This window comes from Zootermopsis nevadensis, unplaced genomic scaffold (genome assembly GCF_977971745.1).
Source record: "Zootermopsis nevadensis isolate Lab colony 2312 unplaced genomic scaffold, Znev_1.0 Znev_ptg000002l, whole genome shotgun sequence".
NCBI lineage: Eukaryota > Metazoa > Arthropoda > Insecta > Blattodea > Termopsidae > Zootermopsis > Zootermopsis nevadensis.
Genome location: NW_028259134.1, coordinates 20,471,758 through 20,497,455, shown reverse-complemented (window position 1 = coordinate 20,497,455; position 25,698 = coordinate 20,471,758). Strand labels below are relative to the sequence as shown.

General features: G+C 40.7%; 3 protein-coding genes across 6 annotated transcripts in view; 2 read left to right on the top strand and 1 right to left on the bottom strand.

The window, feature by feature from the left end:
- Positions 1-55: 55 nt before the first annotated feature.
- On the top strand, positions 56-4,327 carry mRRF2 (mitochondrial ribosome recycling factor 2). The gene has a single exon (XM_087353355.1). It carries the CDS (start codon positions 889-891, stop codon positions 3,145-3,147), a length of 2,259 nt encoding a protein of 752 aa, XP_087209481.1. The 5' UTR covers positions 56-888; the 3' UTR covers positions 3,148-4,327.
- A 294-nt stretch (positions 4,328-4,621) lies between these two features.
- LOC110826972 (enkurin) lies at positions 4,622-8,153 on the bottom strand. Of its 2 annotated transcripts, none has more exons than XM_087353409.1 (6): positions 7,856-8,153; positions 7,544-7,698; positions 7,315-7,403; positions 6,860-7,102; positions 6,123-6,263; positions 4,622-5,227 (listed from the first exon to the last, which is right to left on the bottom strand). In XM_087353409.1, exons 1-6 carry the CDS (start codon positions 7,954-7,956, stop codon positions 5,018-5,020), a joined length of 939 nt encoding a protein of 312 aa, XP_087209535.1. In that variant the 5' UTR covers positions 7,957-8,153; the 3' UTR covers positions 4,622-5,017. The 2 variants fall into 2 exon arrangements, with proteins under 2 accessions (XP_087209535.1, XP_087209536.1); XM_087353410.1 differs by having other exon boundaries at positions 7,861-8,153.
- Positions 8,154-8,349: 196 nt separating this feature from the next.
- Hecw (Hecw ubiquitin protein ligase) overlaps positions 8,350-25,698 on the top strand; it is a 56,277-nt gene continuing 38,928 nt past the window's right edge. For 2 of the 3 annotated variants that reach the window (XM_022058159.2, XM_022058158.2), the window contains exons 1-3: positions 8,350-8,551; positions 8,702-8,837; positions 9,406-10,107. In XM_022058159.2, coding sequence (XP_021913851.1) covers positions 8,729-8,837; positions 9,406-10,107 — 811 coding nt within the window. In that variant the 5' untranslated portion in view covers positions 8,350-8,551; positions 8,702-8,728. Of the gene's footprint in view, positions 8,552-8,701; positions 8,838-9,405; positions 10,108-17,309; positions 17,445-25,698 lie in introns of those variants that run through there. The other variant, XM_022058161.2, reaches the window with a different exon arrangement.

Here is a 25,698-nt window from a genome sequence, read left to right as displayed (position 1 = left end):
CATGTGTGATCCTATGTGGCAGGCAAAAGTTAAGCAGGTGAGAAATGTTTGTGTTGCACTGCTGAAGAAGCTGTAACCAAAGTTCATGGTGCAGTGATTACCACTTTTCATTTGTGTTTGGGAGGTTTTGAATTATATCCTGAAGCCCAGTTACACTGAGGTTTCTTCTGGCTTTTTTTTTTAGCCCTTTCAGGCAAATGTTAGTATGGTGAGAAAAGTCAGGCTGCATTTCCATATTGAATTCACTATCTCTTTGCAATATGATGTTTCATAGTCTTTCTAGTTAACAGACTTTCATTAAATTCAAGTTTGAAATGAAAATGAGAAGATATGACATTTCAGGACATTACTTTGGTGAGGCATGTAAGCACCTTTTATATGTCATGTAATTTCTAACTACATGATGCAACATCTCAGAAACTGTAAAATCAACTATTACTGTGTTGGACGAATGGGTGAATGAATGAACTGAAATATTGTTACCGACTGAGCTCATGGCCTTGGGTGGTTCCATTACCATGTTTTAATCTCAAAAGCTACCGCCAGATCGTAGTACAATGTACGTGTTGCCAACGTCAACATTAGTTAGCGATCAGTAAACCTCGGTCATGCTACTTATCCGTTCGGTTGGTGTTTACAGGGTTAGGGCAGTCAGCTTCCGTTTCTTGGATTTCGTGAGTGTGGTAGGTTGCTCGTGAATTAGTAAATAGATATAAAAACTTGTGCGTAAGCGACTGATGTCAAGACATATTTCCCAGAAATTTACAATTCTATGTGCTATAATATATAAAGATGTAATTCAGTGGCCATCAGAGGGTCAAACTGATCGTAGAATACTTTATGGAAGCTGTGCTATGTGAAATGTTGCCTTTACATTATTGAACCACAATGTTGAAGAATCATGTCTTCCGATTTGGAATGTTATTTAGATTGTCATTTCGTGGATGTAGATATTATTCCCAGAAATGTGCAATACAAGGTAATCAGGAAGTCAATGATCATGTTTCATTCATTCGGAATTTTGGATTGTTGGCACATATAGATGCTGGTAAGACAACTACCACAGAGCGGATGTTGTATTATGCCGGTTCTATTCGTAGTATGGGAGAAGTTCATCATGGAAACACGGTTACAGATTATATGGAAGAAGAACGACTTAGAGGAATTACTATCTCTTCAGTTGCAGTCACACTTTTGTGGGATAAACACAGATTTAATTTAGTAGATACACCAGGTCATATAGACTTCACTATGGAAGTGGAACAGACTCTTGGAATTCTGGATGGTGTTGTTGTAATTTTAGATGGTTCGGCAGGGGTAGAAGCCCAGACAATGACTGTCTGGAGACAGGCAGACAGGTATACTCTTCCCAGTATCATATATGTGAACAAGATGGATAGGAATGATGCCAATTTCTCTATGTGCCTTGATTCTATTCAGTTGAAGCTGGGCACTGTGCCATTGCCAATTCAGTTACCTGTTTATGAATCTCAAAATGGTTGCAGTTTTCAAGGTGTCATAGATCTAATCACAATGGAGAAATTGGTTTGGGACACCAATAAGCGAGGTCTAACATACAAACGAATTAGCTTGGATCCAGCAGAAGATGAGTTATGGAAACAAGCAGCACATGCACGAACAAAACTGGTTGAACAAGTAGCTGATTTGGATGATCATCTAGCAGAAGTTGTCATTCGGCAGGAAAATTTGGAGTACGTGTCGTCTAATGAACTTGTGGAGTCCCTGAGGAGAGTAACTCTAGCAAAACTTGGTGTTCCAGTTGTTTGTGGCAGTTCATATAAAAATGTGGGTGTTCAGTCATTGATGGATGCAGTGACACATTTCTTGCCATCTCCCAATGAACATAATAAACATTTAGTCGCTTGTTTTGGATCAAACCTTTGTGCTAGGGCTTTCAAAGTAATTCATGATCATCAGAAAAGACCTGTAACATTTTTTCGAGTATTCTCAGGAAAATTTAGTAAGGGACAAAAAATTTATAACATCTCTCAAGAAAGGTCTGAACAGACTGGTAAACTGATGGTCGCATTTGCTGATGAAAGTGAGGAAGTGTCTGAGGTTTTATGTGGCAATATTGCTGCTATTACAGGTCTCAAAAACACTGTAGTAGGTGACTTGGTCACAACTAATGCAAGTGCAGCATCTGCAGCATGCAGAAAGTTGATGAAGCTTAAGGGCTCTGATGACAGTAGTGATATACATGACTTGTTTGGAGTAAGAACCAAAGTTCCTGATCCAGTGTTTTTCTGTTCAGTTGAGCCTCCTTCCAAGTCCTACCAACTTGCTTTGGAGCAGGCTCTTCAGGAACTGCAGAGAGAGGACCCCAGCTTTCGTGTGATTCAGAATGAAGATACAGGACAAACTGTTCTAGGAGGCATGGGGGAATTACACCTGGGAATCATCAAGAATCGTATTTTATCAGAGTATAAAATAGATGTGGAACTTGGGGATTTACAGATTGCATACAAAGAAACCATAGGAACTGTGGTAAAGGACACACATACAATAAGTCATAAGATAGGCTGTAGTACCCATACTGTTACTGTGACTCTTTCCCTGATACCTAATGAAAATGTGAAGCAAGAATGTCTTTTACTGGATCGAAGTCCAGATAATGCTGCCAACATTGCAGCCATTTCATTTAAGCATTTACATGCTGTGAAACTGGGTGTGGAATCTGTCATGGCACATGGGCCAAAGTTAAGTTGTCCTGTAGTGAATGCTCAGGTTATGTTGCATTGCTTGGAAGTGGGCAGAGGGACTTCTGATACAATCATTACAGCTTCTGTTGCTCAGTGTATCCGCAGGCTTCTGGAGGTAGATGGGACTTCCCTCATGGAACCAATAATGCACCTGGAAATTGTTACTAATGGACAGAATTTATCTGTAGTGTTGGCTGATCTGACTCGTCGCAGAGCATTAGTACAAGATATATCCAGTAGAGGGCTGTCCAAAGTTCTGAACGTACTTGTGCCTCTTTCTGAATTGTTGGGTTATTCCACCGATCTTCGAACTATAACATCGGGCACAGCTTCATTTACGATGGAGTTTCATTGTTATCAGCATATGTCCCAACAAGATGAAGCAAAGGCAATTAAAAATGTGACAGGTTTTTATATAATTTAAAATGTATTAGATTAATTGAAATTTGATTGGTAACTTCTGATTCTCAGTCTTTAGTAATATTACCTGAGTTTAAACAGGTAAACCATTATTGCCCATAATAATTTAAATGTATTAATTCTTAAGGAGTTGTCATTATTACTGTTGGAAGTATAAAGGCACCACATCTGATGACTGTATGCAGAAGGTTCACCTTCTTGTTACATTTATTTGTTAGGAAGTTGTTTCTTCAAGAATAATAGCCAAAGCAGTATGAAAGAAAGATTATTTGCTGCATGAATTTGTACGATTGATATTTCTTCATTTGTGGAGAAAAATGTACCAATGCATGCATTATTTAGAACTTTTCTTGTTTATTAGTCCCATTAGATCAGTTCTCAACTGTTTCTGGACATACGGTCATATTCACTCTTTCTTATCACTTCACTGGCTCCAAGGTTATAAATTTATACAATTTATTGAAATTCATTGTCATTTTGTTAAAAATACCACTAAATTGGGCTTACAGTTGCAAAATTTTCTTTAACAAAGTCAGTCGTTAGATATTTTACACTGTATGATGTAAAACTTTCAACACAAACTGAATTAATAAAGTACTCACGGGCTACCATTTGACACAGCTGTTAGCCCTAGAGAATTTTATTAGTATTTGACACTGTTTGTGCTTGAATTATCTTTCAGTATCAGCTTCAGTAGCTGTTATTGCAATTTACTTGCATTCCTCATAGTGCTTGTGTATAGGGCACATGCTTGTTCTTGATTTGATGTTCTTCATGTTGAGCAGTTGCTCACAGCCAAATGTAACATTAACATGATTTTTGTTTTCTGATATTAGGTAATTGTTTTTTATCATTCATATTGGCACAGTATTGCAAAAAATGTGTGTGTGTGTGGACAGCAAAGAAAACATGGGAAGGGGGGGCGTCTCATGCTGCCTGTGGATTGGGAACCTTTGCATTAGGTCATCAGAATTCACTGTTAATTATATTTTGGTTGAATAAAATAAGGTTGCCTGATACATCTGTGAGAATTTGTCTTCCTCTGAACCTTCCAGCCTCGGATGCTTGTATTTCAATGTGCACAGACTAGATCAGAATGCTTCATAATCAAGTTTTCAAGTTTTGTGAAATAATTGGAAGCACTGTATTTGAACATGAAAAATTGAAAAAGAAGCTTTATAACATTTGAATATTTTATTTAGTGACTCTTTATCCATATCACCATCATTTATCATGGCTCTTTATCGTCATCAATTTAACATAGGTTAGCTCTAGGTTGATAGGTTCATCTGTCATACTTGTGGATCATTGTAATTTTATTAAATATTCTTATTTTTTAATCTGAAACAGGTTCTGTTTGTTATAAAAATCCCGATTTTTTCTTCTTTAGTGTTTTCATCAAATACATAAATATAAATAATTTTGCATGCCCTCAGCATATCTCCCAGATATAGGAAAGAAATAATATCACCAAGGAATATATTTGTACATATTTTATTCCTTCATCTCACATTCATGAACATATACACTTTCAAACATACTTTCTGAGATAGTCATTGAATGTAAGGAAGGAGTTTTTTGTAAGATTTGAGGTTTTCATAGTGTTGAGATTGAAGATGGCTGTCGTCTGGGTTGTTGCGCCATGTAAGCAAACCGCTTACTCATCGCCCTGATGATGGAGGCAGCATGGACCTTGAAGTGTCGGTACATTTTTACCAGACTACATGGCACAACAACCCAGAAAACTGCCATCTTCAAGGAGTTCTTTGTCTCAAAAGTTCTGATTCTATTTCTGAGTTTGTATAACTAAGATCTGTAAGATCCTGAATCACAAATTTTCAATTCTTTGCAGTTTTTACTTGTATTCTTCATGTTTATTCAGAATCTAGGTTGTAACTGAACTCACTGGAGTCAGCATCTGTTACATAAATGTGTTTGTGGCGTTCAATGGTTTTTATGTCACTCTCAAGCTGTTTCAGTTCTTCCTCGAGTTTTATTTTGTACTTTTTCTTTGGTATTGTGTCTGTAATAATGGGTAACTGCTGGTATGTTTTTTGTAGTTCTTCCCAGTTGTGCTTCAGGCCCTAAAATTTAGACACAACTGTTGCTTCCATCGGTAAATATGGCAAACTAGGGCTATAGCTTATACATGAAATTCCTGCACCTACCAGGAACTACCATCATCCAGTCTGTAGCCAGTCCATTTGTAATTCATTAGTAATTATTGTTCATCAAATACTTTTTAATGGCACAACTTGTCTGGCCATGTAAACTACATATAGTTCATACTGTATCAGTTATTAAAGCAAAGTAAAAGTAAAGTAAAGTTTGTCCCACTATACGCCATGTAGGCGTTTCGGGTGAGTGGAGGTATAGCTCCTCTCTTCCTTGACCCCGGCACTAGATGGGGGTGAGTGGTCAGCATCACGCCCCGGTCGGCTTTACCCCCGGGAAAGGACCCCGGTACCCATTGTAGAGGAGGCTGGGTGGGCCCCAGAGCCGGTCTGGACGCAGAAGCTAGAGGAAAAATCCTCTGCCCCCGTCGGGGATCGAACCCCGGTCGTCCAGCCCGTAGCTAGTCACTATACTGACTAAGCTATCCCGGCTCATTATTAAAGCAAAGTACATTTATTTAATCCTAATCATCCATATGTCATGGGTTATGCATAATACAATTGACTGTGTGTGGCAATAGCACACATCTGTACCATTAACCTGGGAGGTGAATTCTGCCCATCTGCCCCATATTGTGGAGATTTAAATCCCCTATTCCTGTACGATAAAGGTGAAATTTTGACCAACCTGCTTATCACTACTTAACCTGTAATTTGACCTGTCACTTTATCAAGAATAGCCTTTTCTCAAAGTGTAAATTAAATATCTTGTGATATTCACCATTGAAGTGTTCTTTCCTAACCAGTTTATGCAGCTGATCATACCAGTTCTGGTATCCACAAATGGCATCATATGTATACTCACCTGAAGCAACGCCTTTCTTTGTGACTCTGTAATGTAATGACCCTCAGGTTTGAGCTGTTTTATTTCTTCTTGTATTTTCTTCTTTGATGCTTGTACGTGTAGTTGTCGGTGGTGCAGATAACTTGGAATTTTTCCAAAGGCCTGTAATTAATTAATCTTTCTGAGATAACAATATTTGATAGTCTGGAAAACTAATACTGCAGAATGATAAATGGTGTCTCTCATTATTAAGTACATAGGTGGCTCAGATTTGATCCATGGTTGGATTGTAACATTTTTTACCAGTTTCATTAGACAGTTTTCTCAAGTAGGATTTGAGGTTCTCATGGCAGTAAGTGGAAAGATGGCTGTCTTCTGGGTTGTAGCACCATGTAGGCTGGTAGAAGTTTACCAATGTTGCTACCTCTATCATCAGGGCAATGAGTGATCAGCCTGATGATGGAGGCAGCAAGGACCTCTGAAACATTGGTAAATTTCCTCCAGAATACACAGCGCTAGAGCCCAGAATATGGCCATCTTTATACTAAGCTGCCGTGAGAACCTGAAATGTTATTTGGTTGACCACCAGTTGGGAGAAAAACAGCTTTATACAGCTGTATCTAACCAGTCAAAGGTTCATGTTAGCAGTTTTGAACCTTTGGGTCATAATACCAGACAGTTACTTTGTTGTGTTCTTAAATTACATTATTATATAATTGCTTTGAGTATAAACTGGCAGCAAGTGAAGAATAATGTACCTTCTTCAGAACAAAATGAGTTTCCATGCCAGAGGACTGCAAAACATTAGTGTCTCCCATTTTTGTATCAACATAATTGCGTGTTGGTTGGCGTGGAACAAGTTTTTTTGCTTTTTCTATGTTTTGATAACAGTAATTATGTCCATTTTTCCTTTTATCTTTAAGACTGTGTTCATTTTGCTTAACATCATGTTTTGCTTCCATTCCTTCTTCTTTGTCTTCCAATGCTTGTTCTTCTGTGTACTACAAAATAAAAAATTTAGTCTCAGCATACAAAACAGTACTTTGTAGCAATGAGCAGTTGTCATATTGCATGTGTGTCTCTTTATAATTTCAAAATTAAATGTACTTTCTTTAGACATTCACTTGGTTTTAGATTATGTGAAATAATTGCTAAGGTAAGTCATAATACAGTTATGCAACCTTAATTTCTTATTTAATGAGCTAAAACTTACTCTTGCCATATCATGCTTCTGTTTCTTTGCAGCCTGTATACGTGGTGGAATCTTGGGGAGACGGTGTGAAAGTAGACAGCGTGGTTCATCTGAAAATTAACAAAAGACTTTACTTTTTTGCTACTGTTGTGTGATACAATCAAATATTGTATTTGTGCTGGTTTAGTCACGTATAATTTCTTATTTTATGTGACTAATAAAAATCATTATTGCTTATGGTTCTACGTACCAGTCTTTGGACAAGAAGGCAATATGCGAGAATTTTTCTTTAGATATTCTGATGGTTTGTTTAGTGGAATGTCTGCAAAACCAAATGTTTTGTGACTATATTTGATCCCTTTAATGTCAGCCTTCACAAATTTAGATATGAATGTTGGCTTAGCACTGAAATGAACAGAAGCAAACAGTATTTCAGCACTGCAATTAAATTCATTGTATCAACGTTTATATTATAGACACTGGCAGGACTATTCTGTGAACTGTAAATAATACAAAAATATTTTTTGAAAACTTTTTCATTTTAGGTATCAGTAACTTTTACCTTACTTTTGGAGGTGGCTTTGCATCTTCCTTCTGAACAATATTGTATATATTTTCACTGTGATCTGTGAGCAATATTCTTGACATTATTCTTGGTGACATTTACAATTTCAAATTTTTTTAAGAGAGATCCAGTAAAAGCTTTATGTTTCAGTTTTAAATCTGTTTCTGCATTTTATGATTCATGTTTAAAATTCCAGTTTGTTGCAGTATTTGTGCCCATTATTTTTTTTATGATTGACAGTATTAGTTTCATTCCAACTTTCGGTTTGTGTGTTGCCTAGCAACGCAACTAATGGGCGGTACTTTTCTGCCTTCAACATTAAAGCGCCTAATTCAAATACTTAGTTCCCCGGTACTTTTCTCTTGGTGCTTTTGTCAGTACTGTATGTGGTTCAAGTAATAGAATATGTACATAGTTTGAGGAACACGTTCATAGATCGCACTGCCGTTTATTTACGTTGCCGGCGCATGCGCAAAAATATTCAAAGCAATGCATTTGCTATTTATGGAAGTGTTTATGTAGGTGGCGCTTTGCTTGCTGATATGAGAACCGATTTTTCTGTGCAGTCTGCCGTGGAATTGTCCAAAAACTTAAACTGTTTTGTTTAGACATGTTTCTATTAATTTATCAAAACTCACAATGCTTCCGTAATCGGTAGTTTAAATATGCGCTTTGTTGGATAGGTTTCAAAAGGTGAGGCCTTGACGAGATGTTAGCTGTCAAATATGTTTTCGTGTGTCAGATATCAAGACGTGTAAATATATGCTGTAGTTAAGATTTTGTTTGAGTTAATTCGTTTCATATGGGTTAAATTGATATTTTGTATGGCGTTCTGTGTTCCAGGAGTGTCGGAATTTGGTGTCAAAGCTCATGCATGTTGTGGGGGGTACTGCGTTAACACACCAGGGAGAACAGAGTCATTCTCAAGACCCATCACCTCCAGAGCAACATAGGAGTAATGCACATGCTTCAAATCCATGTAAGAATTCGATTATGCCTTTCTTGCAATATCTACGTTTTCAATGTTTGTTGTATTGATCTAGGCATGTCAGAGATAGTTCGGTTGTGAATTGCTTCCTTTATCTGTTGAACTCTTTATAAATTTTAGTTCTACATGAACTTGGACAGGAACCAGAAATGGGTTAACTATATGTGTTTGGAACTTTGAAAACATGTTTAAAATTATAGTGCATATTTTGCTTGCAAAGGAACCAGGATACATAAGTCAGTATAGTGACCAACTATGGACAGGATGATCGGGGTTCGATCCTCGACAGGGGCAGAGGATTTTTCCTCTAGCCTCTGCATCCAGATTTGCTCCTGGGCCCACCTAACGTAACCTCCTGTCCAGTGGGTACAAGGAGGTAAAGTGTAGCCTTTGCGTGATGCTGAGGTTAAGAATGAGCAGGACCTATACTCCTCTCCCCTAAAGTGTCTACATGGCATGCAGCGGGACAGCTTTACTTTGTATTTTGCTTGAAGACTGACCTCTGAAGTAATATAATGCATAAAGTTATCAGTAATTTTTTTGTTTTGTTTTTTTGCAGCCAACCATGATGACAGCACCTTGCATAAGGTACAGCTGGATGATAATGGCAACAATGGGTCCAATCAGGATGTGGAAGAAACGGAAGAAGACATTGAAGGCAAAGAAAAGGGAGGCAGTGAAGAATTTAATGATGAGGACTTTCAGAAGAAAAAAACTTTAAAGGATTTTAATCTGTTTGGACCATTTATTGATTCTCACACTGCGGATGAGTTTGAGCCTGTTGAAGGTTTACGATTGTTTGATGTTGAAGATGATGTGAGAACCCAGATTGATAATGGCAACAGAAATGTTGAACATTGTATTGATATTAGTGTTAAAAATAAAGATGAAACTACATTCCAAGGTGATGAACAGTATTTTAGTGGTGATGAAATCAAGCAGGTGTGTACTGTCGGTAACAGTGATAAAAATAAACCTTGCAGAAGGGTGAATGAAAGTGTTGCTAGTGTACAAAATCATGAAAATATAAACATGAATGATGCAGAACTGGTATCAGATAACAAATGTAAAATTCATAGCAGGATGTTAAGAAACTCTGAATGGCAAAAATGTTTAAGTGGAAATCGACTTACCGTTGTGAATTGTGGAGATGGTAGCGTGAACAATGTCTTACGACAGGGCCACGAAGAACATCTTCATCTGAAGTGGCATCTTCAGGAGCAAGTCAATTCCCAGGATTGGATTTCTCTTTGCAGTCTGAGTGAGTACTATTACAGAATGCTACATATGACTACAGAATCTGTCTGTTAAGGATGAATCAGAGTTGTTCTTGAGAAGCTGACAGTTTCTTAACAAGTCAAGAAATTTTCTGTCATCTGTGTAACCTGAAGCTTGAATACCGTGTTCGTAAGAGCTGGCCATTGGTCTGTGTCCTGATCCAGATGAATCCAGTTCATATCCCCTCACCCTGTTTTCACAAGATCTGTTTTAATATCATTCTCCTGTCTTCCATGTGGTCCCTTCCTTTCAGACTTGCCAACTAAACTTTTTGTATACATTTCTCATCTCTGCCCACCTCATTGTCCTTGAGTTGATCACTCTCGAATATTTGGTGATGAGTACAATTTTTTAAGCTCCTCATCATGCAGCAGTTTTCTCCAGCCTCCTGTTATTTTATCTCTGTTAGGTTCAAACGTTGACCTTAGCAGTTTGTTCCCAACTCTCAGTCTGCTTTTCCCTCAGTGTGAGACCAAGTTTTATACCCATGAAAACAGGATTTAAAATTATACTACATCTTAATATTTACATTTTTACATTGTAGCTATGAAGACAAACGATTCAGAACTATAGGTATTTCGTGAATTTAATTTACTCTTAATTTCTTCACGAATGAAACTTTGTTACCATTGTTCCCAAAGTAAGTGTGGATAGACGTGGCAAAAGGTGTGAAAGGTACGGAATTTCAAAATTCTGTGTACAGAATGCTGGATCATAAATGTACTGAAGTTATTAGAAAAGATTATCAGACCCAGATAGATAGGATGGATGTCCAAAAAATGGTGGAATGGCTTTAAGTCTTTGTAATCCAAGCGTAAAGGCAGTTGAATTTTTGATGTTGATGTTGATAAAAGTCTTCTATCAGTCGTGGAACTGCACAGGCAGAGCAGTGGCCTGCGGTTGGGTGACTTACCTGGAGAAGTCACTTACTTATCTGATTTAAACAAATTACGGGGAACTGATTCTATGAATGTCTGATGCAGGTGAGGTGATGAATATTGCACTACTTTCCATGACGCTTTATGTTGGGGCAATATCCGGTTATGCTTAGTGTCGCACCTCAAGGAAAGCGTTCCCTCTTTTGTTTGACAGACACGGTGGAAGTTAGCCCGTCGGCAAACCGAGGTTAGCCCCAAACTCTGAAGGCTGTGACTTGTACTTGTTTTGAATCTTGACCTGGGTACCAGCTGTCCTGACTGACATTTTTCGTGGTTTCTGTCAGTCACTATATTTGAATTCCAGCTTGGTACCTTGACGTGGATTGCTACGACCTCATGTGCAGCCATTCAAAATTCTGTTGAATTACGTCTGCATCGTCATTAAATAACAAGTCGTGAGGTTATCAGCTAGAGTTATGAATATTGAAGTTTAAAGAATTTGGAAGTGATTGTGACCTATTTGAGAGTAGTTTCCGGGCACAAAGAAATTCAATGAAATATCTCAAGACATAAGATACCTTGTCCAAGAGTCAAATTGGGTACATCCTGAAGTGTTATCGCTTGAATTGCCTTGTTCAGTTGTCATTTTCCTTCCTGATGCCAATCTTGGTTGATAGTCCACTTTTTGATATAATTCACTAATTTGATTGTTTCTCAAGTTCCACACTCGTAATACACGAGTGGAATATTTATGGGTCACACCCTTTTTCACGTAAATTCTTCATTCATGTATGTATATGAATTAACACGTGAACAGCGTTGACAGTGCTGTCATAGTGTGGCGAGAAGTTACCTGAGCATCTTGAGAGTTCTGGTGACATGTTGAATAAGTTGACACCAGAGATTGACAGAATTCTTTTGTGGCTTTTATAATATTTCTGAATGAAATCTGTGTTCAGTGACATAGGTCTTGGAAAGAAACTTGATTGTCTTTTGCGTGGAACATGTTAATAGTGCCAGTAGCTATCTGAAAGCTAAAGAATGCAATTTATTAGATAATGTTATTTGTTATTTGTACTGGCATGACGCTTGGTTTCAGTCTGAGGTCATGAGAACAACGTGTTGAGTAGTTTGGGGCCTAAAAATGGGGGGGATTGACAAAACAACACAATAAGGACCTTCATAATTCAGGCATTCGACCTAATCTTCGCACAGTCTTATTGGAGATATTAATCTTTTGCTGTCCGTTTTAAATACCTCTACGCTGTTCAAGTACTATTATGAACTGATTTTATTTTCTATTTAACTTGCATAAAACGGAACATACTTTGCTAAATATGGTGAAAATATGTTCTGAGCGGATCACAGTTAATATTTTTTGAATACTGACCGTCTGAAATATTTTTCACGGACTGTACCACTGTCGATAGTGAGATGCGTAATATACGATGCATAAGCATTGGATTTCTTATTCTCAGAGCTGTGTTTCCTTACGTCCTAATTGTTTTCGAAAGGTCAAGACCAAATTCAACACCAGGAAAGTGAAATACAACGCGAAGTGTAGACGATAAGTCACTACTCATAAAGAATTCTTTATAAGACGACGAACGAATGTGCACATGTCAGAGGTAGATTGCTCTACGCGCCAAAAATAATTAAAAAATATATAATTGGGATATGGGATATTCGTTTTATAAATGTATCAGATATAAAATACTTCTATTCTAAGTAAATATGGGAGCTACACACACGATGACATTACGTCTCTATATGAGGTATGGCAAAACACTTGGTGTGGAGTCCTGGCTTCCTTCGACACGTGTCAGAATAAAACGAGTTGTCTCTCCTGCCTCCTATCACTGTTATAAGGTATACAGAGTCTTACCAGGAAAACTAGTACAAAGCAGAAGGCTCGAGTGATATGCTGACTCTGTTTGCCAGCCTCAGTTTTCACTCCAGATCACGTAAAAAATGCGTAAAACACATCGGACCGGAACTCGGAAATTTAAATGTCGGTCTCAGTCCGACAGAGACCGCAAACGGTTAACTCAAAGAGGATGAGATGTGTATCACATGTAGCATGCATGGGAAAAATCCTAGTTTTTACAATTTTAGTCTGGACACCGCAGTGGAGGTGTTGAGTGGATCATAGAAACTTTTGGTGTAATGGTGTGGGCTGGATTCAACTGGCATTGGGTGTTTACGAACATGGTGATGAACCTTCGGGCTCCATAAAAGCAGTGAATTTCTTTGCCGTGGAATTTATTTCTTCGTTGTGTTGGTCGACGATGGTCATTTTCTGGTTCCTGTCAACTGTCTTTGAAGTCTGCCTCGTCAGATTGCGTTTATCCACTTTGGTTTGAATGATGTTCGATGGTTTCCTCGCATATCTCACCAGTTTTCTTTGTGAGATCATTTAAAGTAGGCCGTTTGTGTACGAACGAGGCCGGGCTGCGATGTGGCTGTTGGCTTGATTCACTGACGCAACCGGAAACCGGAGCCCACCAGTTTCATCATTTGATTGAGTTAACCCGAGGCGTGGAAGGTCATCTGGTGTTGGCGCAAATGTGGATGATTCCCACACACACACTTCTCTCCTCTCCCGTTCATCGTCAACGCATCCATACAGCAGCAGTTCTGAGATAGGCTTTTTTTGGCCTGATGCAGAAATGCAGCCCTGTGGTTGGTGTAGAGCTGGATTTACGAAAAATGTGTTTTATTGTAGCTGATTTATATAGCTTTGGGTCTCATATTATTAAGTGTATCAAAGAATGCAACATTTTTATTTTAATTCTGTAGATGAGATGATATTGTTGCGTCATATTGTGATGGTTATTTAATTGTTTATTTTAACCGTCTAATCACAATAAAATATTGAATTAAATATTAAAATATTATTACTATAATTAACATTTAATATTTAAAATATATTAAAATGATGCTCTTTTTATCGAAATGTTCGATTTACAATTAGAGCATCATCTTTTTCACGACATGTTTCGGTTTTCAAGGAACCATCTTCAGGTGTATTTTTAATCGATATAAATTTAAATGTAATATTATAAATGCAATCCTTTAATTGAACACAAATATTTACTTTTATATTGTCTTTGATGTTATTTTTTCAACATTGTTATGGTCACATTGTGCCAAAATAGGGCCCTGTTGTCGTGTGTTGCAATACAAAATTCCGCTTACGAGGAGGTTTCCTAACCAAAGATCTGCAGGCATTTTCCTCGCTAGTCGCCGCGTGCCGCGCCCATCTGATCGTCTCGTCATACTTGATGTGTGCTCCGCAGGACAGTACGAGGAATACGAACCCTCTGTTCTGAATTCTTCCCACCACTTTGTTCAGACTCAGTTTTTCCCTCCGACATTCTTCATTACACCAGAATAATTAAAGTGTTCCAGCGGTCTGCCTTCGTTCCCTCGACCCCTTTGTTCTCCAAATCTGATTTTCTAGCTGAGCGTTCACGTAAAGAAGCTCTCTTTGAAACATCAGTACAAACAGCGATGACACGAACTCCACGCCAACGTCAGCATCCCCAATGTTAACTTTCGTCTCGAACATGGTCACTACGGCATGTAGTATGGCAGACATTGACCGACATAGCTTCTTCTTCTTACTGTCTCCGTCGTCAAGGCGATGATCGCCCTGCTGACTTTGTTACAGTGACTCGTTTACTCCTCCGCAAAAACTCCCAAGCCGGAGGAACACCTCTTGTCGGTCGTTTGTAGTTTCACTTCGCAACATGGCGACCGACTGCCTCGTAGATCCGGGTGTCGACTCTGTAATGGGTGTCAGTGCCTTCTCCTTTGACTCGTCTGTCTCATTCACTCTTTCGCCCGCGTTTTCCTCGTCTTCTGAAGCTGTTACCCTGCGGTCACATTTCCATATTTAGCGGCCTGCTGTTCCAGTTATCGGAATCGCAGAAGATTTCAAAGGCGTTTTGTTAGAAAATTTTTATGAACCTATAATTTTAAAGCGAGGGTCCTTTACCTTCTCGAGACCTGGGGCCAGATTCACCGTTTCTTATCGCCTCGCGGGCCTAAGGTTATAAATGAGGACAGTTGAACCGCTATGATAGTTTAGATCCACTGTTGCAAACATGGTGACGTTACTCAGGCAGTTTCTTTGACATAATCCTTCGTTAGTGAGAGTTAACACCACTCCTCTTGAGTGATCCTGCAGTATTGGTTCTAATTCCTGTTCCAGCCTCCCTCCAAGTGTTCGTCAGCGAGACGTGTCCTAGTTTATGACTTGCCGTTCTTCATTTGCTCACAAAGATAATTATTGCGCCACAGTGACGACGTTACCCCCTCCCTTCGACGTCGAAGTTTCTTCCCCCAGGATGAGTAGGTTGGTGCTGTTCAGTGAGGAAATAATCGATGTCTGTTCTGAGAATCATCGAAACCCTTAAATGAACTGTGGGAAAAATGTGTAATTAGTGAACGGTAAAGCAGTTGGTACACCACTGTGCTCTAAAGGGTTAAAAATACGTAACCGTCATCATACAGGTTGAAACAGCCATAAACAGAGCAACGGAATTAATTATGTGTTGTTACGGAAATTGGATCATTACCATGGTAGCAAAGTCCGTTATTTACTCTACATTGGGTCATTTAGACGAAAGGCACTTTTGTTCTTGTGGTACGGCATCTGACAGGAACCGAGTGCAGATCTCGATTCATATACATTCTTTCTTGATGGTGTTTTTCAAAAAGCAGAGCATGAATTTCATTATAGATTATATCGTTTAATTCTTCAGTAATGTCTTAATTTCGTTTATGACGAAAAAACAAATTTCGTTTGTGACGAAAAAATCTCTAACAAATTTCGTTTATGACGAAAAAATCTCTAACAAATTTCGTTTGTGACGAAAAAATCTCTAACAAATTTCGTTTGTGACGAAAAAATCTCTAACAAATTTCGTTTGTGACGAAAAAAATCTCTAACAAATTTCGTTTGTGACGAAAAAATCTCTAACAAATTTCGTTTATGACGAAAAAAATCTCTAACAAATTTCGTTTGTGACGTAATAGTTCTCATAAATTTTGCGCGATGCTGATAATCTATTTTTGTGTTATTTTTATAAACAACCAACTTCGCTTACAGATGACAGCACACTGCACGCCAAGATTTTGTAAATATTAAGTCTAACTAATTTGTTTTGAAACAAATGTAGGTTTGAGTACTTGGTTTACACCTCCAGTCGCTTGTATAAATTTCGTAATGTTTTACGACTTGGCTTTATCGCGTTCGTATGATATAACCTGATGTATAGCTCAGATAGCTGAAGGTCCAGACGTGTTCCGTTTTATTATTCGTGCATATTTGCTGGTACAATTTTGTTCTGTTTACTCAAAATGGGGTGTTAAATTCTGAGGCGGTTATTTGTATAAATTATTTAGGTCTACTGCGCGTTGTAATTCGTCTTGGGTTTTTCTGTTTCCATTTTGTCGTGGGCGGACAGCATTTTGTTTTGAAATCGTTGGCGTTCGTGCCCATGATTCCCATCTGGGAAGCATTTTATAATGTTGCCCGTAAAAATTAAGGCCACGGCCTTATTTCTCTCTGTTCAGCTAAAATACTTGATGAAATTGTTGATGGTGTTTGTATGTACGTGATACCGAAGTTCCTCTTATAATGGTTGTGTAGATGATCAGGTTTTAGCCACGGTGGTCTAGCGGTTAGAACGCTGGCCTTGTAATCCTGGGGTCTCGGGTTCGATTCCCAGCGGTGCCCGAATTTATAACTTGTGTTGGGCAAGGCCGTGGTCTAGGCTCACGGAGTTTTCCTCCGGGGCTTCCCCGGTTTCTCCGTGGCATCCCAACAATTACTCCATTCACACACAGAAGAAGGCAATGGCAAACCACTTCTGGATCATCTGCCAAGAACGTATATGAACAGGTCCCAGTCCGAGAAAAGGATGGAAGGATCCTGTTCATATGGACCTGTCGTCAGGCAGAACACTTTAAAAAAAAAGATCAGGATGAAGACGTTCCTTGTCCTCTCTGAAGGGAGACGGGTTGGATGACCGGGGTTGTTTCCCGGTCTGAACTTTTCCATGCAGCGTCGAGGGTAAGAAAACGCCGGAGCTGTACCTCCACTCACCCCATACGTCTGCTTGGCGTTGTGCGTAGTTTAATGCCAGGGACAACTGTACTATCCTTCCCCTCCGACCACACGCCGTCGTTCGCTTAGGTTTCCTCCCCTCTGCTGCCGAGCCATTCATGAATGAAACTGCCCCCCCCCACCTCCTTCTCTTATGGCACGAGCTCAAACCAGTGGCAGCCTCAGTGTGTAAGCGACTGTTCGTGTGTGAGGTCGTGCGTCGTGTTCCATTCTAAGACGAGTGCTAGAAACTTCGGATGAGCGTGTTCTTGTAACTTCAGTGCTCACAGGACACTAATTCTCACACATATTCTGCAGAATGTTCTGGTAAGTTTACGGACATATTCAAAGTAAGAAAAAGGTGGTAGGAGGATGAGAAATTTGTTCGCTGCGAAACTAACATTTTTTTTTCCCCAAGGCGGTTCAGATTTGACTTGAAATTTTAAGCGTCTCGGTGTTCCCGTTGACTGCAAAACGACACTAAAAAACTGTCTCTGTGGGATGGGATAAACATGTAGAAGGAGAGTACGGCATCTCGAGAAAATTGTGTTTTTTTAAAACTGTTAAGACGAGTAACACGCTCTGAACTAAATTCCGATTCGTATTTGAGTTGCTATGAACGTATCAAAAATTCGACGTCTTTAATATACGCTCCACTGAAAACTGCTTCGTATGACGTGAAACGTGGGAGGTACGCGGGTAACAAGGGAGAGTAATTTGACGTAATAAATAGAACGCCTTGGTTTGTATAAGATGTGGTTATCCTTACGTGATTGAGAAGCTTCATGAACTTTCCTCATCAAATATTCACAGCCATGAAGACGTTTGCGGGAATGTAGTAGCCTGAAGCTTCGCACTTAAGTAACGTCGGTACTCGACGAAGGTTAGTGATCGGGTTTGCCCAGGGAAGAAGATCGATCTTGTGCCGGGAATTGATTCCTTGTCATCCAGTTCGCAACAGACCAAAGGTCGCGGTTCCGTGTCACCTTCAAATCACCCAGGACCCCGTCTTCGGTGAGATCTGAGGTCAGGGCGGCGAATATGAAGGTGACTTGTCTTTTGAGTTCTTGCGGCTTTGCAGATTGCAGATTGCCGCCTTGAATGCTGGAAGCACTTCTTAAACGTCGGTAAACTTCTAGACCACAGCGTAACAACCCAGAAGACATCCATCTTCAGAAGGCCTTCTGAAGTGACCTCCAACCGTGAAAACCTACGGGCAAGAATGGAGACATTATTTTTCTGGGGTGGTTCTGAAACTGCATTTTCTTTAATAACATTACGGAAACTGATTTGGGTCACACCATTTCGTTTCGGAAGGTTCAGCCACCTGAAAGTTGGCTTTGTGGTGTGAGGAAGAACAGGATTTGAAAACTCATGGTCATTGTCGGCTTAGGAGGGACGGGTTCATCAGGGCGGTGTGTTGTCCTCGGTGGTCGCAAACAGACCACACGTCATACTCTTGGCCACTTCCGGTCGCCTTTGTTATTATTATTCTTCGTCGCATATTTCGCGTTTTCGTGATCTGGAAATGTTGATTTCGATTCGTAGTAGAACTTGCCTTGCGGCAACTTTTTAGCTCATAAGAAAGCAACACCGAATTTGATATTCGTTTATTGTGTAATGTATTTATTTCAATAACTCTGGTTTTCAAGATTCGTTATACTGCAAGTTTTCTCTCCAAGTTTACCAACCAAATTTTGGTATGTATTTTCGTTTTGTCGCCCCTCCTTCACCACCAACCATCATCGTCATCATCATCATCATCATCATCATCATCTATTCTTACTTGGCTTGGTCATCATCGTGATTTTCGTTGCCATGGAACCGAGAAGTTCTGTTCGCTTCCGGGTGAGTGTCCGCTTCTGTCCGTGTTACTGGGTCACGTGGGCGGACGCTAACCTCAGCAGCCTCGTACACTTGAACACGGCGATGGAGGTCGATTATAGCTCCCTGAGTCTCTGGAGGTGTTACAGTCGCATACTTGTGTAAGGCTGAGTTCCTACCCGAAGGAACAACAGCGAACAGGTGATACGGTATTGTATTGCCTGCACTTTCAAACTAATGTCGACGAATGAAATGAACGTTGCATACCTGCGTTTTCTATTATTATTTAGTGTTCTGTCTGACGACAGGTCCATATGAACAGGATCCTTCCATCCTTTTCTCGGACTGGGACCTGTTCATATACGTTCTTGGCAGATGATCCAGAAGTGGTGTGCCATTGCCTTCTTCTGTGTGTGAATGGAGTAATTTTTGGGATGCCATGGAGAAACCGGGGAAGCCCCCGGAGGAAAACTCCGTGTTGCCTAGACCACGGCCTTGCCCAACACAAGTTATAAATTCGGGCACCGCCGGGAATCGAACCCGAGACCCCCAGGATTACAAGGCCAGCGTTCTAACCGCTAGACCACCGTGGCTATTGCGTTTTCTATCGTTTGCTAATTAGCATTACTATCTACTGCGCTGACGAAGTAAGCCACTACAAACAACCTTTGCACATTGCGATAAGCGATATATATCGTTCAGAAATTTGACGGAAAAGTTGGCGTTCGACCGCACCTCGCCATGACCAAAAACTTTCAATGAGTACAGTGCGATCACAGATAAAGTTGGGCGCAACTGTCACTCCCGAGCTGGATTGCATGACGCACCTCCACGAGCTACGAGGTTTTACCAACACGAGTCGTAAACACTTCCAAAATTAACTCGACTGAGAGCTGGGAAATGACAGTTGCATTCGACTTTAATAGTGAACGCAATGTAAAAGTGAGACTAGTGTTTGTTTGCAGTCTTACGTCGTATCCTAAAATGCATGAAATGCGGTATTGAATGCATAAGATAGTAATAATAACAACTTGTTGCTTTTGGACACCGTAAATATGATCCTTGAGACTTTTGTATTGAATAATGCCGTTATTTTAGTACTGTAATTTATCCGGGTAACAGCAATTTAAATTAATTATTTAATTTAATTAATTATTTGCGTGTTTTTTACTAACGGTTCTTGCATCGGATATGAGACTTATTTCTGTTTTGAAAGGCACAGTCTGATTACTTGAAACTTCTTTCCGAGTTGTTATTTAATGGTGTGTGACACAAGGCTTCTCGATAATACAGAACAGGTTTGTGGTTGTAGTGGCCCTCCAGGGTGTTCGTGTGGACTGATTTCAGATTTAATTTGACTGATAAGTCCACCGTAGCCTGTGTCTTAGTGTGAGAATTGTTTAGAATTCGTCTCGTTTCTTCCAGAAATCAGCTACTTGGCTCGTCTCCAAAGACGACCAAATCTTCAAGTTATCCCTGCCTTACCACCACATCTTTGCCAGTATTTTTCAGCTCGTCTTGGACGATAATGGTCTTTTCAGTTGGTGCAGCGTCTGTTAGTAAACATCGCAAAACCAGAAATGAAGTAGGTGGAGTCTGGTAATGGCACGAGTCTGATCTCTGATACAGCCCACAGAGTTTGGAGTAAATGCCTTGGGAAAGGTGTGAGGACGTCCGTTTGCTGTCGTTATTTTAATTTCTGCCCAACGCTGCCCTGATGTCATCCCCCGCCCACGCACATCCTGCTACCGCTGGAGCGAAGTGTTCCGCGCAGGGCATCTTGCCAATCACAACACAAGATGTGGACAGAGACATCTCGCAGTCAGTCAGGCTGTTGGGTGGGTGGCATTTGACCCGTCCAGCGGCTGATTGATTCTCTTGCCTGGTCTACGAAACCCTTTGTTCATCTTATGTCAGACGCTTCCAGTTGCTCAGATGGTGCTGTTGGTGAACGGAGAATTGTTAAATGTGGAAGGAAGTGGTCGTAGCCTGATGTGGGGTACTGTGTTGATATTTTGGCTGCGGGTATGAAGAAACCACGAAGGATAGCCGGTCTCGGACCGTGATTTGAACCCAGGACCTGACCACTAGACCGCGACTTTTGATAAAATTGTTCTTGGTAGTTTGTTTACAGTGGGTGGGATGTGGTCTCGTAGAAATTGTCTTGAAGATGGAGGCAGCGAGTACCTCCGAAATATCAAGTCAGTTTCCACGAGGCTACACGGCTGTACAATCCGGAAGATAGTCGTCTTTAATATCGACATTTTCATTGCTTCGAGAACCTCAAATATCTGCAGGTAAACTGTTCCAACCTGCAGATGTTAGGCCTTCCTAGAAGCTTCAAGAGTTGGTGCAGAGGTGCGACCTTACGTTTATTGAGGCATCCACAAAATATTTCATTGGGCAGAATTTTAGCTAACGTTCCGTATTGCTTAAGGAAAGACGTGTTGGTATATAATTCCGAACCAATGTGTGATTTTGATGGGACGGTATGAGCCGCTAGACTCCATTCGATCTGCCTTTATTTAATTTTAATTCCTTGCGTAATACTAATTTGGGTTTGATTGAATTTACGAGTTGGATGCGATATTATTGCAACTTTTGTAGAACATGTTTTGAGACCCTTGAAAAATGGTTGTCGTGTTAAGTCTGTATTGAACTTTAGGTTTGAGCTAGGCATGTAAAATACTTTTTTCGTGTCAAAAACGTTCCTACAGATTGCTTGAAATACTCGACAGCGTGTTGCCAACTGCTCTCACGGTGATAATTCAGCATTTGATCTTCTGTGTAGCAAATTTAACATGGCGGGACTAATGTTATTTGATTTTAGACACATAATCGTCTGTACCATCAAATTGTCAAGAAAGCTTTAGAAATACGTCCCTGACTTTTGGCCTTGAACAGAATTCTAAAGGGTGTATTTTCATCTCTACCCCAACCCTTCCCCCTTCCTCCAGGTGGATGCAGTCCCCGAAACACATCAACGAAGTTCTTTCAAGTTGCCTCCAGCGAACGTGTCAAAACAAACTTTTCTGTTAAGTTTGTTTAAAAAACGTCTAAAATTAAATGCGGGAATAGCAGCATCACAGGTGCATTGGCAGATGTTCATGCTGAGCGCGAAATGAAATAGCTGTTAAAAGTAAACGACGAGCTGTTTGCGCTGCCATAGAAACAAGCGACGCCGACGACCAAGTGGCGACATGAGCGCGTCTTAAATGCCGCCGGGACGCTAGGGAAAACAGATGATCGCAGTAGAAAAGCTCATGTGTGACATTAGAACACAGACTGATCAAATTTAGAGTGTTCCGTTGACAGCTGTCAGCGTTTTTGAAGAGTTTGTTCCAGTTTCCTGTTGCCTTGCTAATATTTCTCTAGGCGTTGCTGTGAAACCGCTGATTACAAAGCCAGATTTGGCATAAAGAAGTTTCAGCCCAAGTACATTTCAGCCAGGTTTAATTTTTGCTTTGCATTTGTGGAACGATGGCCACGGGTATCTAGCGGTTAGAACGCTGGCCATGTAATCCTGGGGTCTTGGGTTCGATTCTCGGCGGTGCCCGAATTTATAACTTGTGTTGGGCAAGGCCGTGGTCTAGGCAACACGGAGTTTTCCTCCGGGGGCTTGCCCGGTTTCTCCGTGGCATCCCAACAATTACTCCATTCACACACAGAAGAAGGCAATGGCAAACCACTTCTGGATCATCTGCCAAGAACGTATATGAACAGGTCCCAGTCCGAGAAAAGGATGGAAGGATCCTGTTCATATGGACCTGTCGTCAGACAGAACACTAAATAAATAAATAAATAATTTGTGGAACGAAATTCATATGAGGCCAGAAGTGACGTCTGGGATAAACGTCTTCATTATTTCCGTACGTTCAGGAATGTAATGACACGTCGTATGAAACTACACAGTGAACTTCGAGTCTTGCGTAGATTCGCCATCCCGAATACAGCGCCGACGCCGTCGGGAACGAGGTTAGCCTGCCACCCGCCTTCCTCCAAAATTGTTACTTCCGACGTCTGCACAGTATGACCACTTTTCAACAAACGCGTGTGCTCAGTGGAGACCTGGAGCGCATGAAATGCTGGCAATCAGCGCGACGTTGAACAGACTCGACCGCGTAAACCATCGTTCAGTTTGGCAAAATCCTAATTTAGCGCAAAGAAATGAAAACTGTCGGTTGCCAAGACTTGCTTTTATTCAGTGATTCGTGACTGGTATAATCATTTGATCGATATTTTTGAATTTATTATGAACTTTGGTGGCAACGGATTGCAGTTTCTTATAATTATGCGAGAGCACGCAACTTTTGTCAAGACGGAAAGGTCTTGTCTGTCTCTTTCCTACCTCAATGCCAATTTGTGTTGCATTCGAAGGTTTCGCCGCGGTTGAGTTCGGAGTTGGGTTGATGCGCTTTGCCGTCGTTTCGAATGGACATCTAGCATCCATCTTCAGGACTGAAGTGTCAACTTTTACTTCAATTTCATAAGATACGAAACTTTAACAATCGACTCATGCTGGTACAAGGCGTTCCATTCAAAACTGATCCTAAACCCTTTTATTTGAATTATTTTTCTCCCACCGTGATTTGAGTCCGAGGAAATTTTTGAAGTTTTATTTCAGCTCAGTCCAAAGTTTGCTTTGTATTTAAGTTATCTTATGACGTGGACTATTATTATTATTTAGTGTTCTGTCTGACGACAGGTCCATATGAAAAGGATCCTTCCATCCTTTTCTCGGACTGGGACCTGTTCATATACGTTCTTGGCAGATGATCTAGAAGTGGTTTGCTATTGCCTTCTTCTGTGTGTGAATGGAGTAATTGTTGGGATGCCACGGAGAAACCGGGGAAGCCCCCGGAGGAAAACTCCGTGTTGCCTATACCACGGCCTTGCCCAACACAAGTTATAAATTCGGGCACCGCCGGGAATCGAACCCGGACCCCAGGATTACAAGGCCAGCGTTCTAACCGTGGCTCGGCTTACAAAACTGTAATGTTGCCTGTTGTTTCATATGGTCGTGGGATTTGGTATCTCACGTTGAACTAAGGACACAGATTGACAGTTTGAGAACAAGGTGTTGGTGTTGGGGGGATTATTTGGACTTGGGAGCTATGTAGTCGCAGGGAGCTCGAGAAGAGAGAAAAGTGCGAATTTTCCTCACCAGATATTATCAGCATCATAAAGTAAAGAAGGATTTGATGTAGCACGAATGTGGGCGATGAGAAATGTTTACATTTTTATCGAGAAGCCTCAAGGGACGAGGAAACTCGGGAGACCTAGACGTAGATGGGTGAATATCAACAGGGATTTTGTGGGAGAGCGTGGATAGGATTTATCTACCTCGAGTTAATGTTGTGTGCGCTGTATTCTGTAAAAGGTGAGGAATTTGACTAGCTGAGCGACTGTTAGCTTCTGAAGAAGGTTTTTCCATTGAGTTGGTTACACTAGGCTGTATTTGCATTATTATTATTATTTAGTGTTCTGTCTGACGACAGGTCCATATGAACAGCATCCTTCCATCCTTTTCTCGGACTGGGACCTGTTCATATACGTTCTTGGCAGATGATCCAGAAGTGGTTTGCCATTGCCTTCTTCTGTGTGTGAATGGAGTAATTGTTGGGATGCCACGGAGGAAAACTCCGTGTTGCCTAGACCACGGCCTTGCCCAACACAAGTTATAAATTCGGGCACCGCCGGGAATCGAACCCGAGACACCAGGATTACAAGGCCAGCGTTCTAACCGCTAGACCACCGTGTTTGCCGTATTTGCATTACCAGAGTTAATTGGAATTTTATCACTGGTTTTTGGGAGTGAAACATGGGGACCCAAGTCCCGAAAAGGCGTCATTTTTACTGTCGTGAAGAAAACCAAAAGCTTAAAATCGTAGTTTAATATAAAGCTACACAGGAAGCTCAACTACGTCATTACGTTCGCGCTGTTGTTGCACTGAAGTCTATGTAAGTTTGCGTTCTGGTTTCTGGAAGACGTGAAAGAATCGAGGACTCGTTTCCGCTCGTCAGTTCCCAGCTGTCAGCATTTGGGATCTCGGGCCACTTTCCGGAACTGTCTGTCTTGTAACAACAGGCCGTGTCGGGGAAGGAAGTGCGGAATTGGTGACTTTATTTTAAGAGCCGGACAAGTTGTTAACAAGAAGCGACTCCAAGTGCCAGCAGCTGGAAGGCCTAGAGGGGGGGGGGGGGGGGGTGTGTGTGTTAGTGAACCAAGGGTTCGAGCACACGCGCAGGTACCAAACTATGCCATACAGTTCGCAGCTTTTCAATCTGTATAACTCAGTATTACGTATAATCCGTCTTTTCTTGAATCCTCTTCAAAAGAGGCCACCACTAGACCCGATCCCGAGTCATTTTAATTGATTGCACACCCTTATATCCTGTTACAATGAGATTGACGTAAATAATATAATTTCATCAATGCCTGGGTCTTGCAGGTGGACTCTTTCCTTCTGGTGCTTTTTTATAAAAAATTCTCCGCGTTTACCATCTCCAGGTTGTGTGCTGCATTCTCCACGAAATAATTATGTTCACGCTGAGGTCCCAATATCACTTTCAGCCTCCCGCAACTTTCACCCCTGAATTCGACGATGTTGAATTTCTTCGTCTGTTGAAATCTAAAGGCGTGTGCTGCAACCCGTAGGTTCGTCATACTTCTGACTGCGTATTCAGAAGACACCGAAGTTAGGCTACCTTCTGGACTTCTCGGTTGTTGCGCCGCCTAGGAGATAGAAGTTTGCCG

Coding starts and splice junctions, on each gene's coding strand:
- mRRF2 (XM_087353355.1), top strand. CDS start 889: ATGTTGAAGAATCATGTCTTCCGATTTGGAATGTTATTTAGATTGTCA.
- LOC110826972 (XM_087353409.1), bottom strand. CDS start 7,956: ATGTCACCAAGAATAATGTCAAGAATATTGCTCACAGATCACAGTGAA. Junction 7,404..7,543: donor GCCTTCTTGTCCAAAGACTG/GTACGTAGAACC, acceptor GTTAATTTTCAG/ATGAACCACGCTGTCTACTT. Junction 6,264..6,859: donor CTCATTTTGTTCTGAAGAAG/GTACATTATTCT, acceptor AATTAATTACAG/GCCTTTGGAAAAATTCCAAG.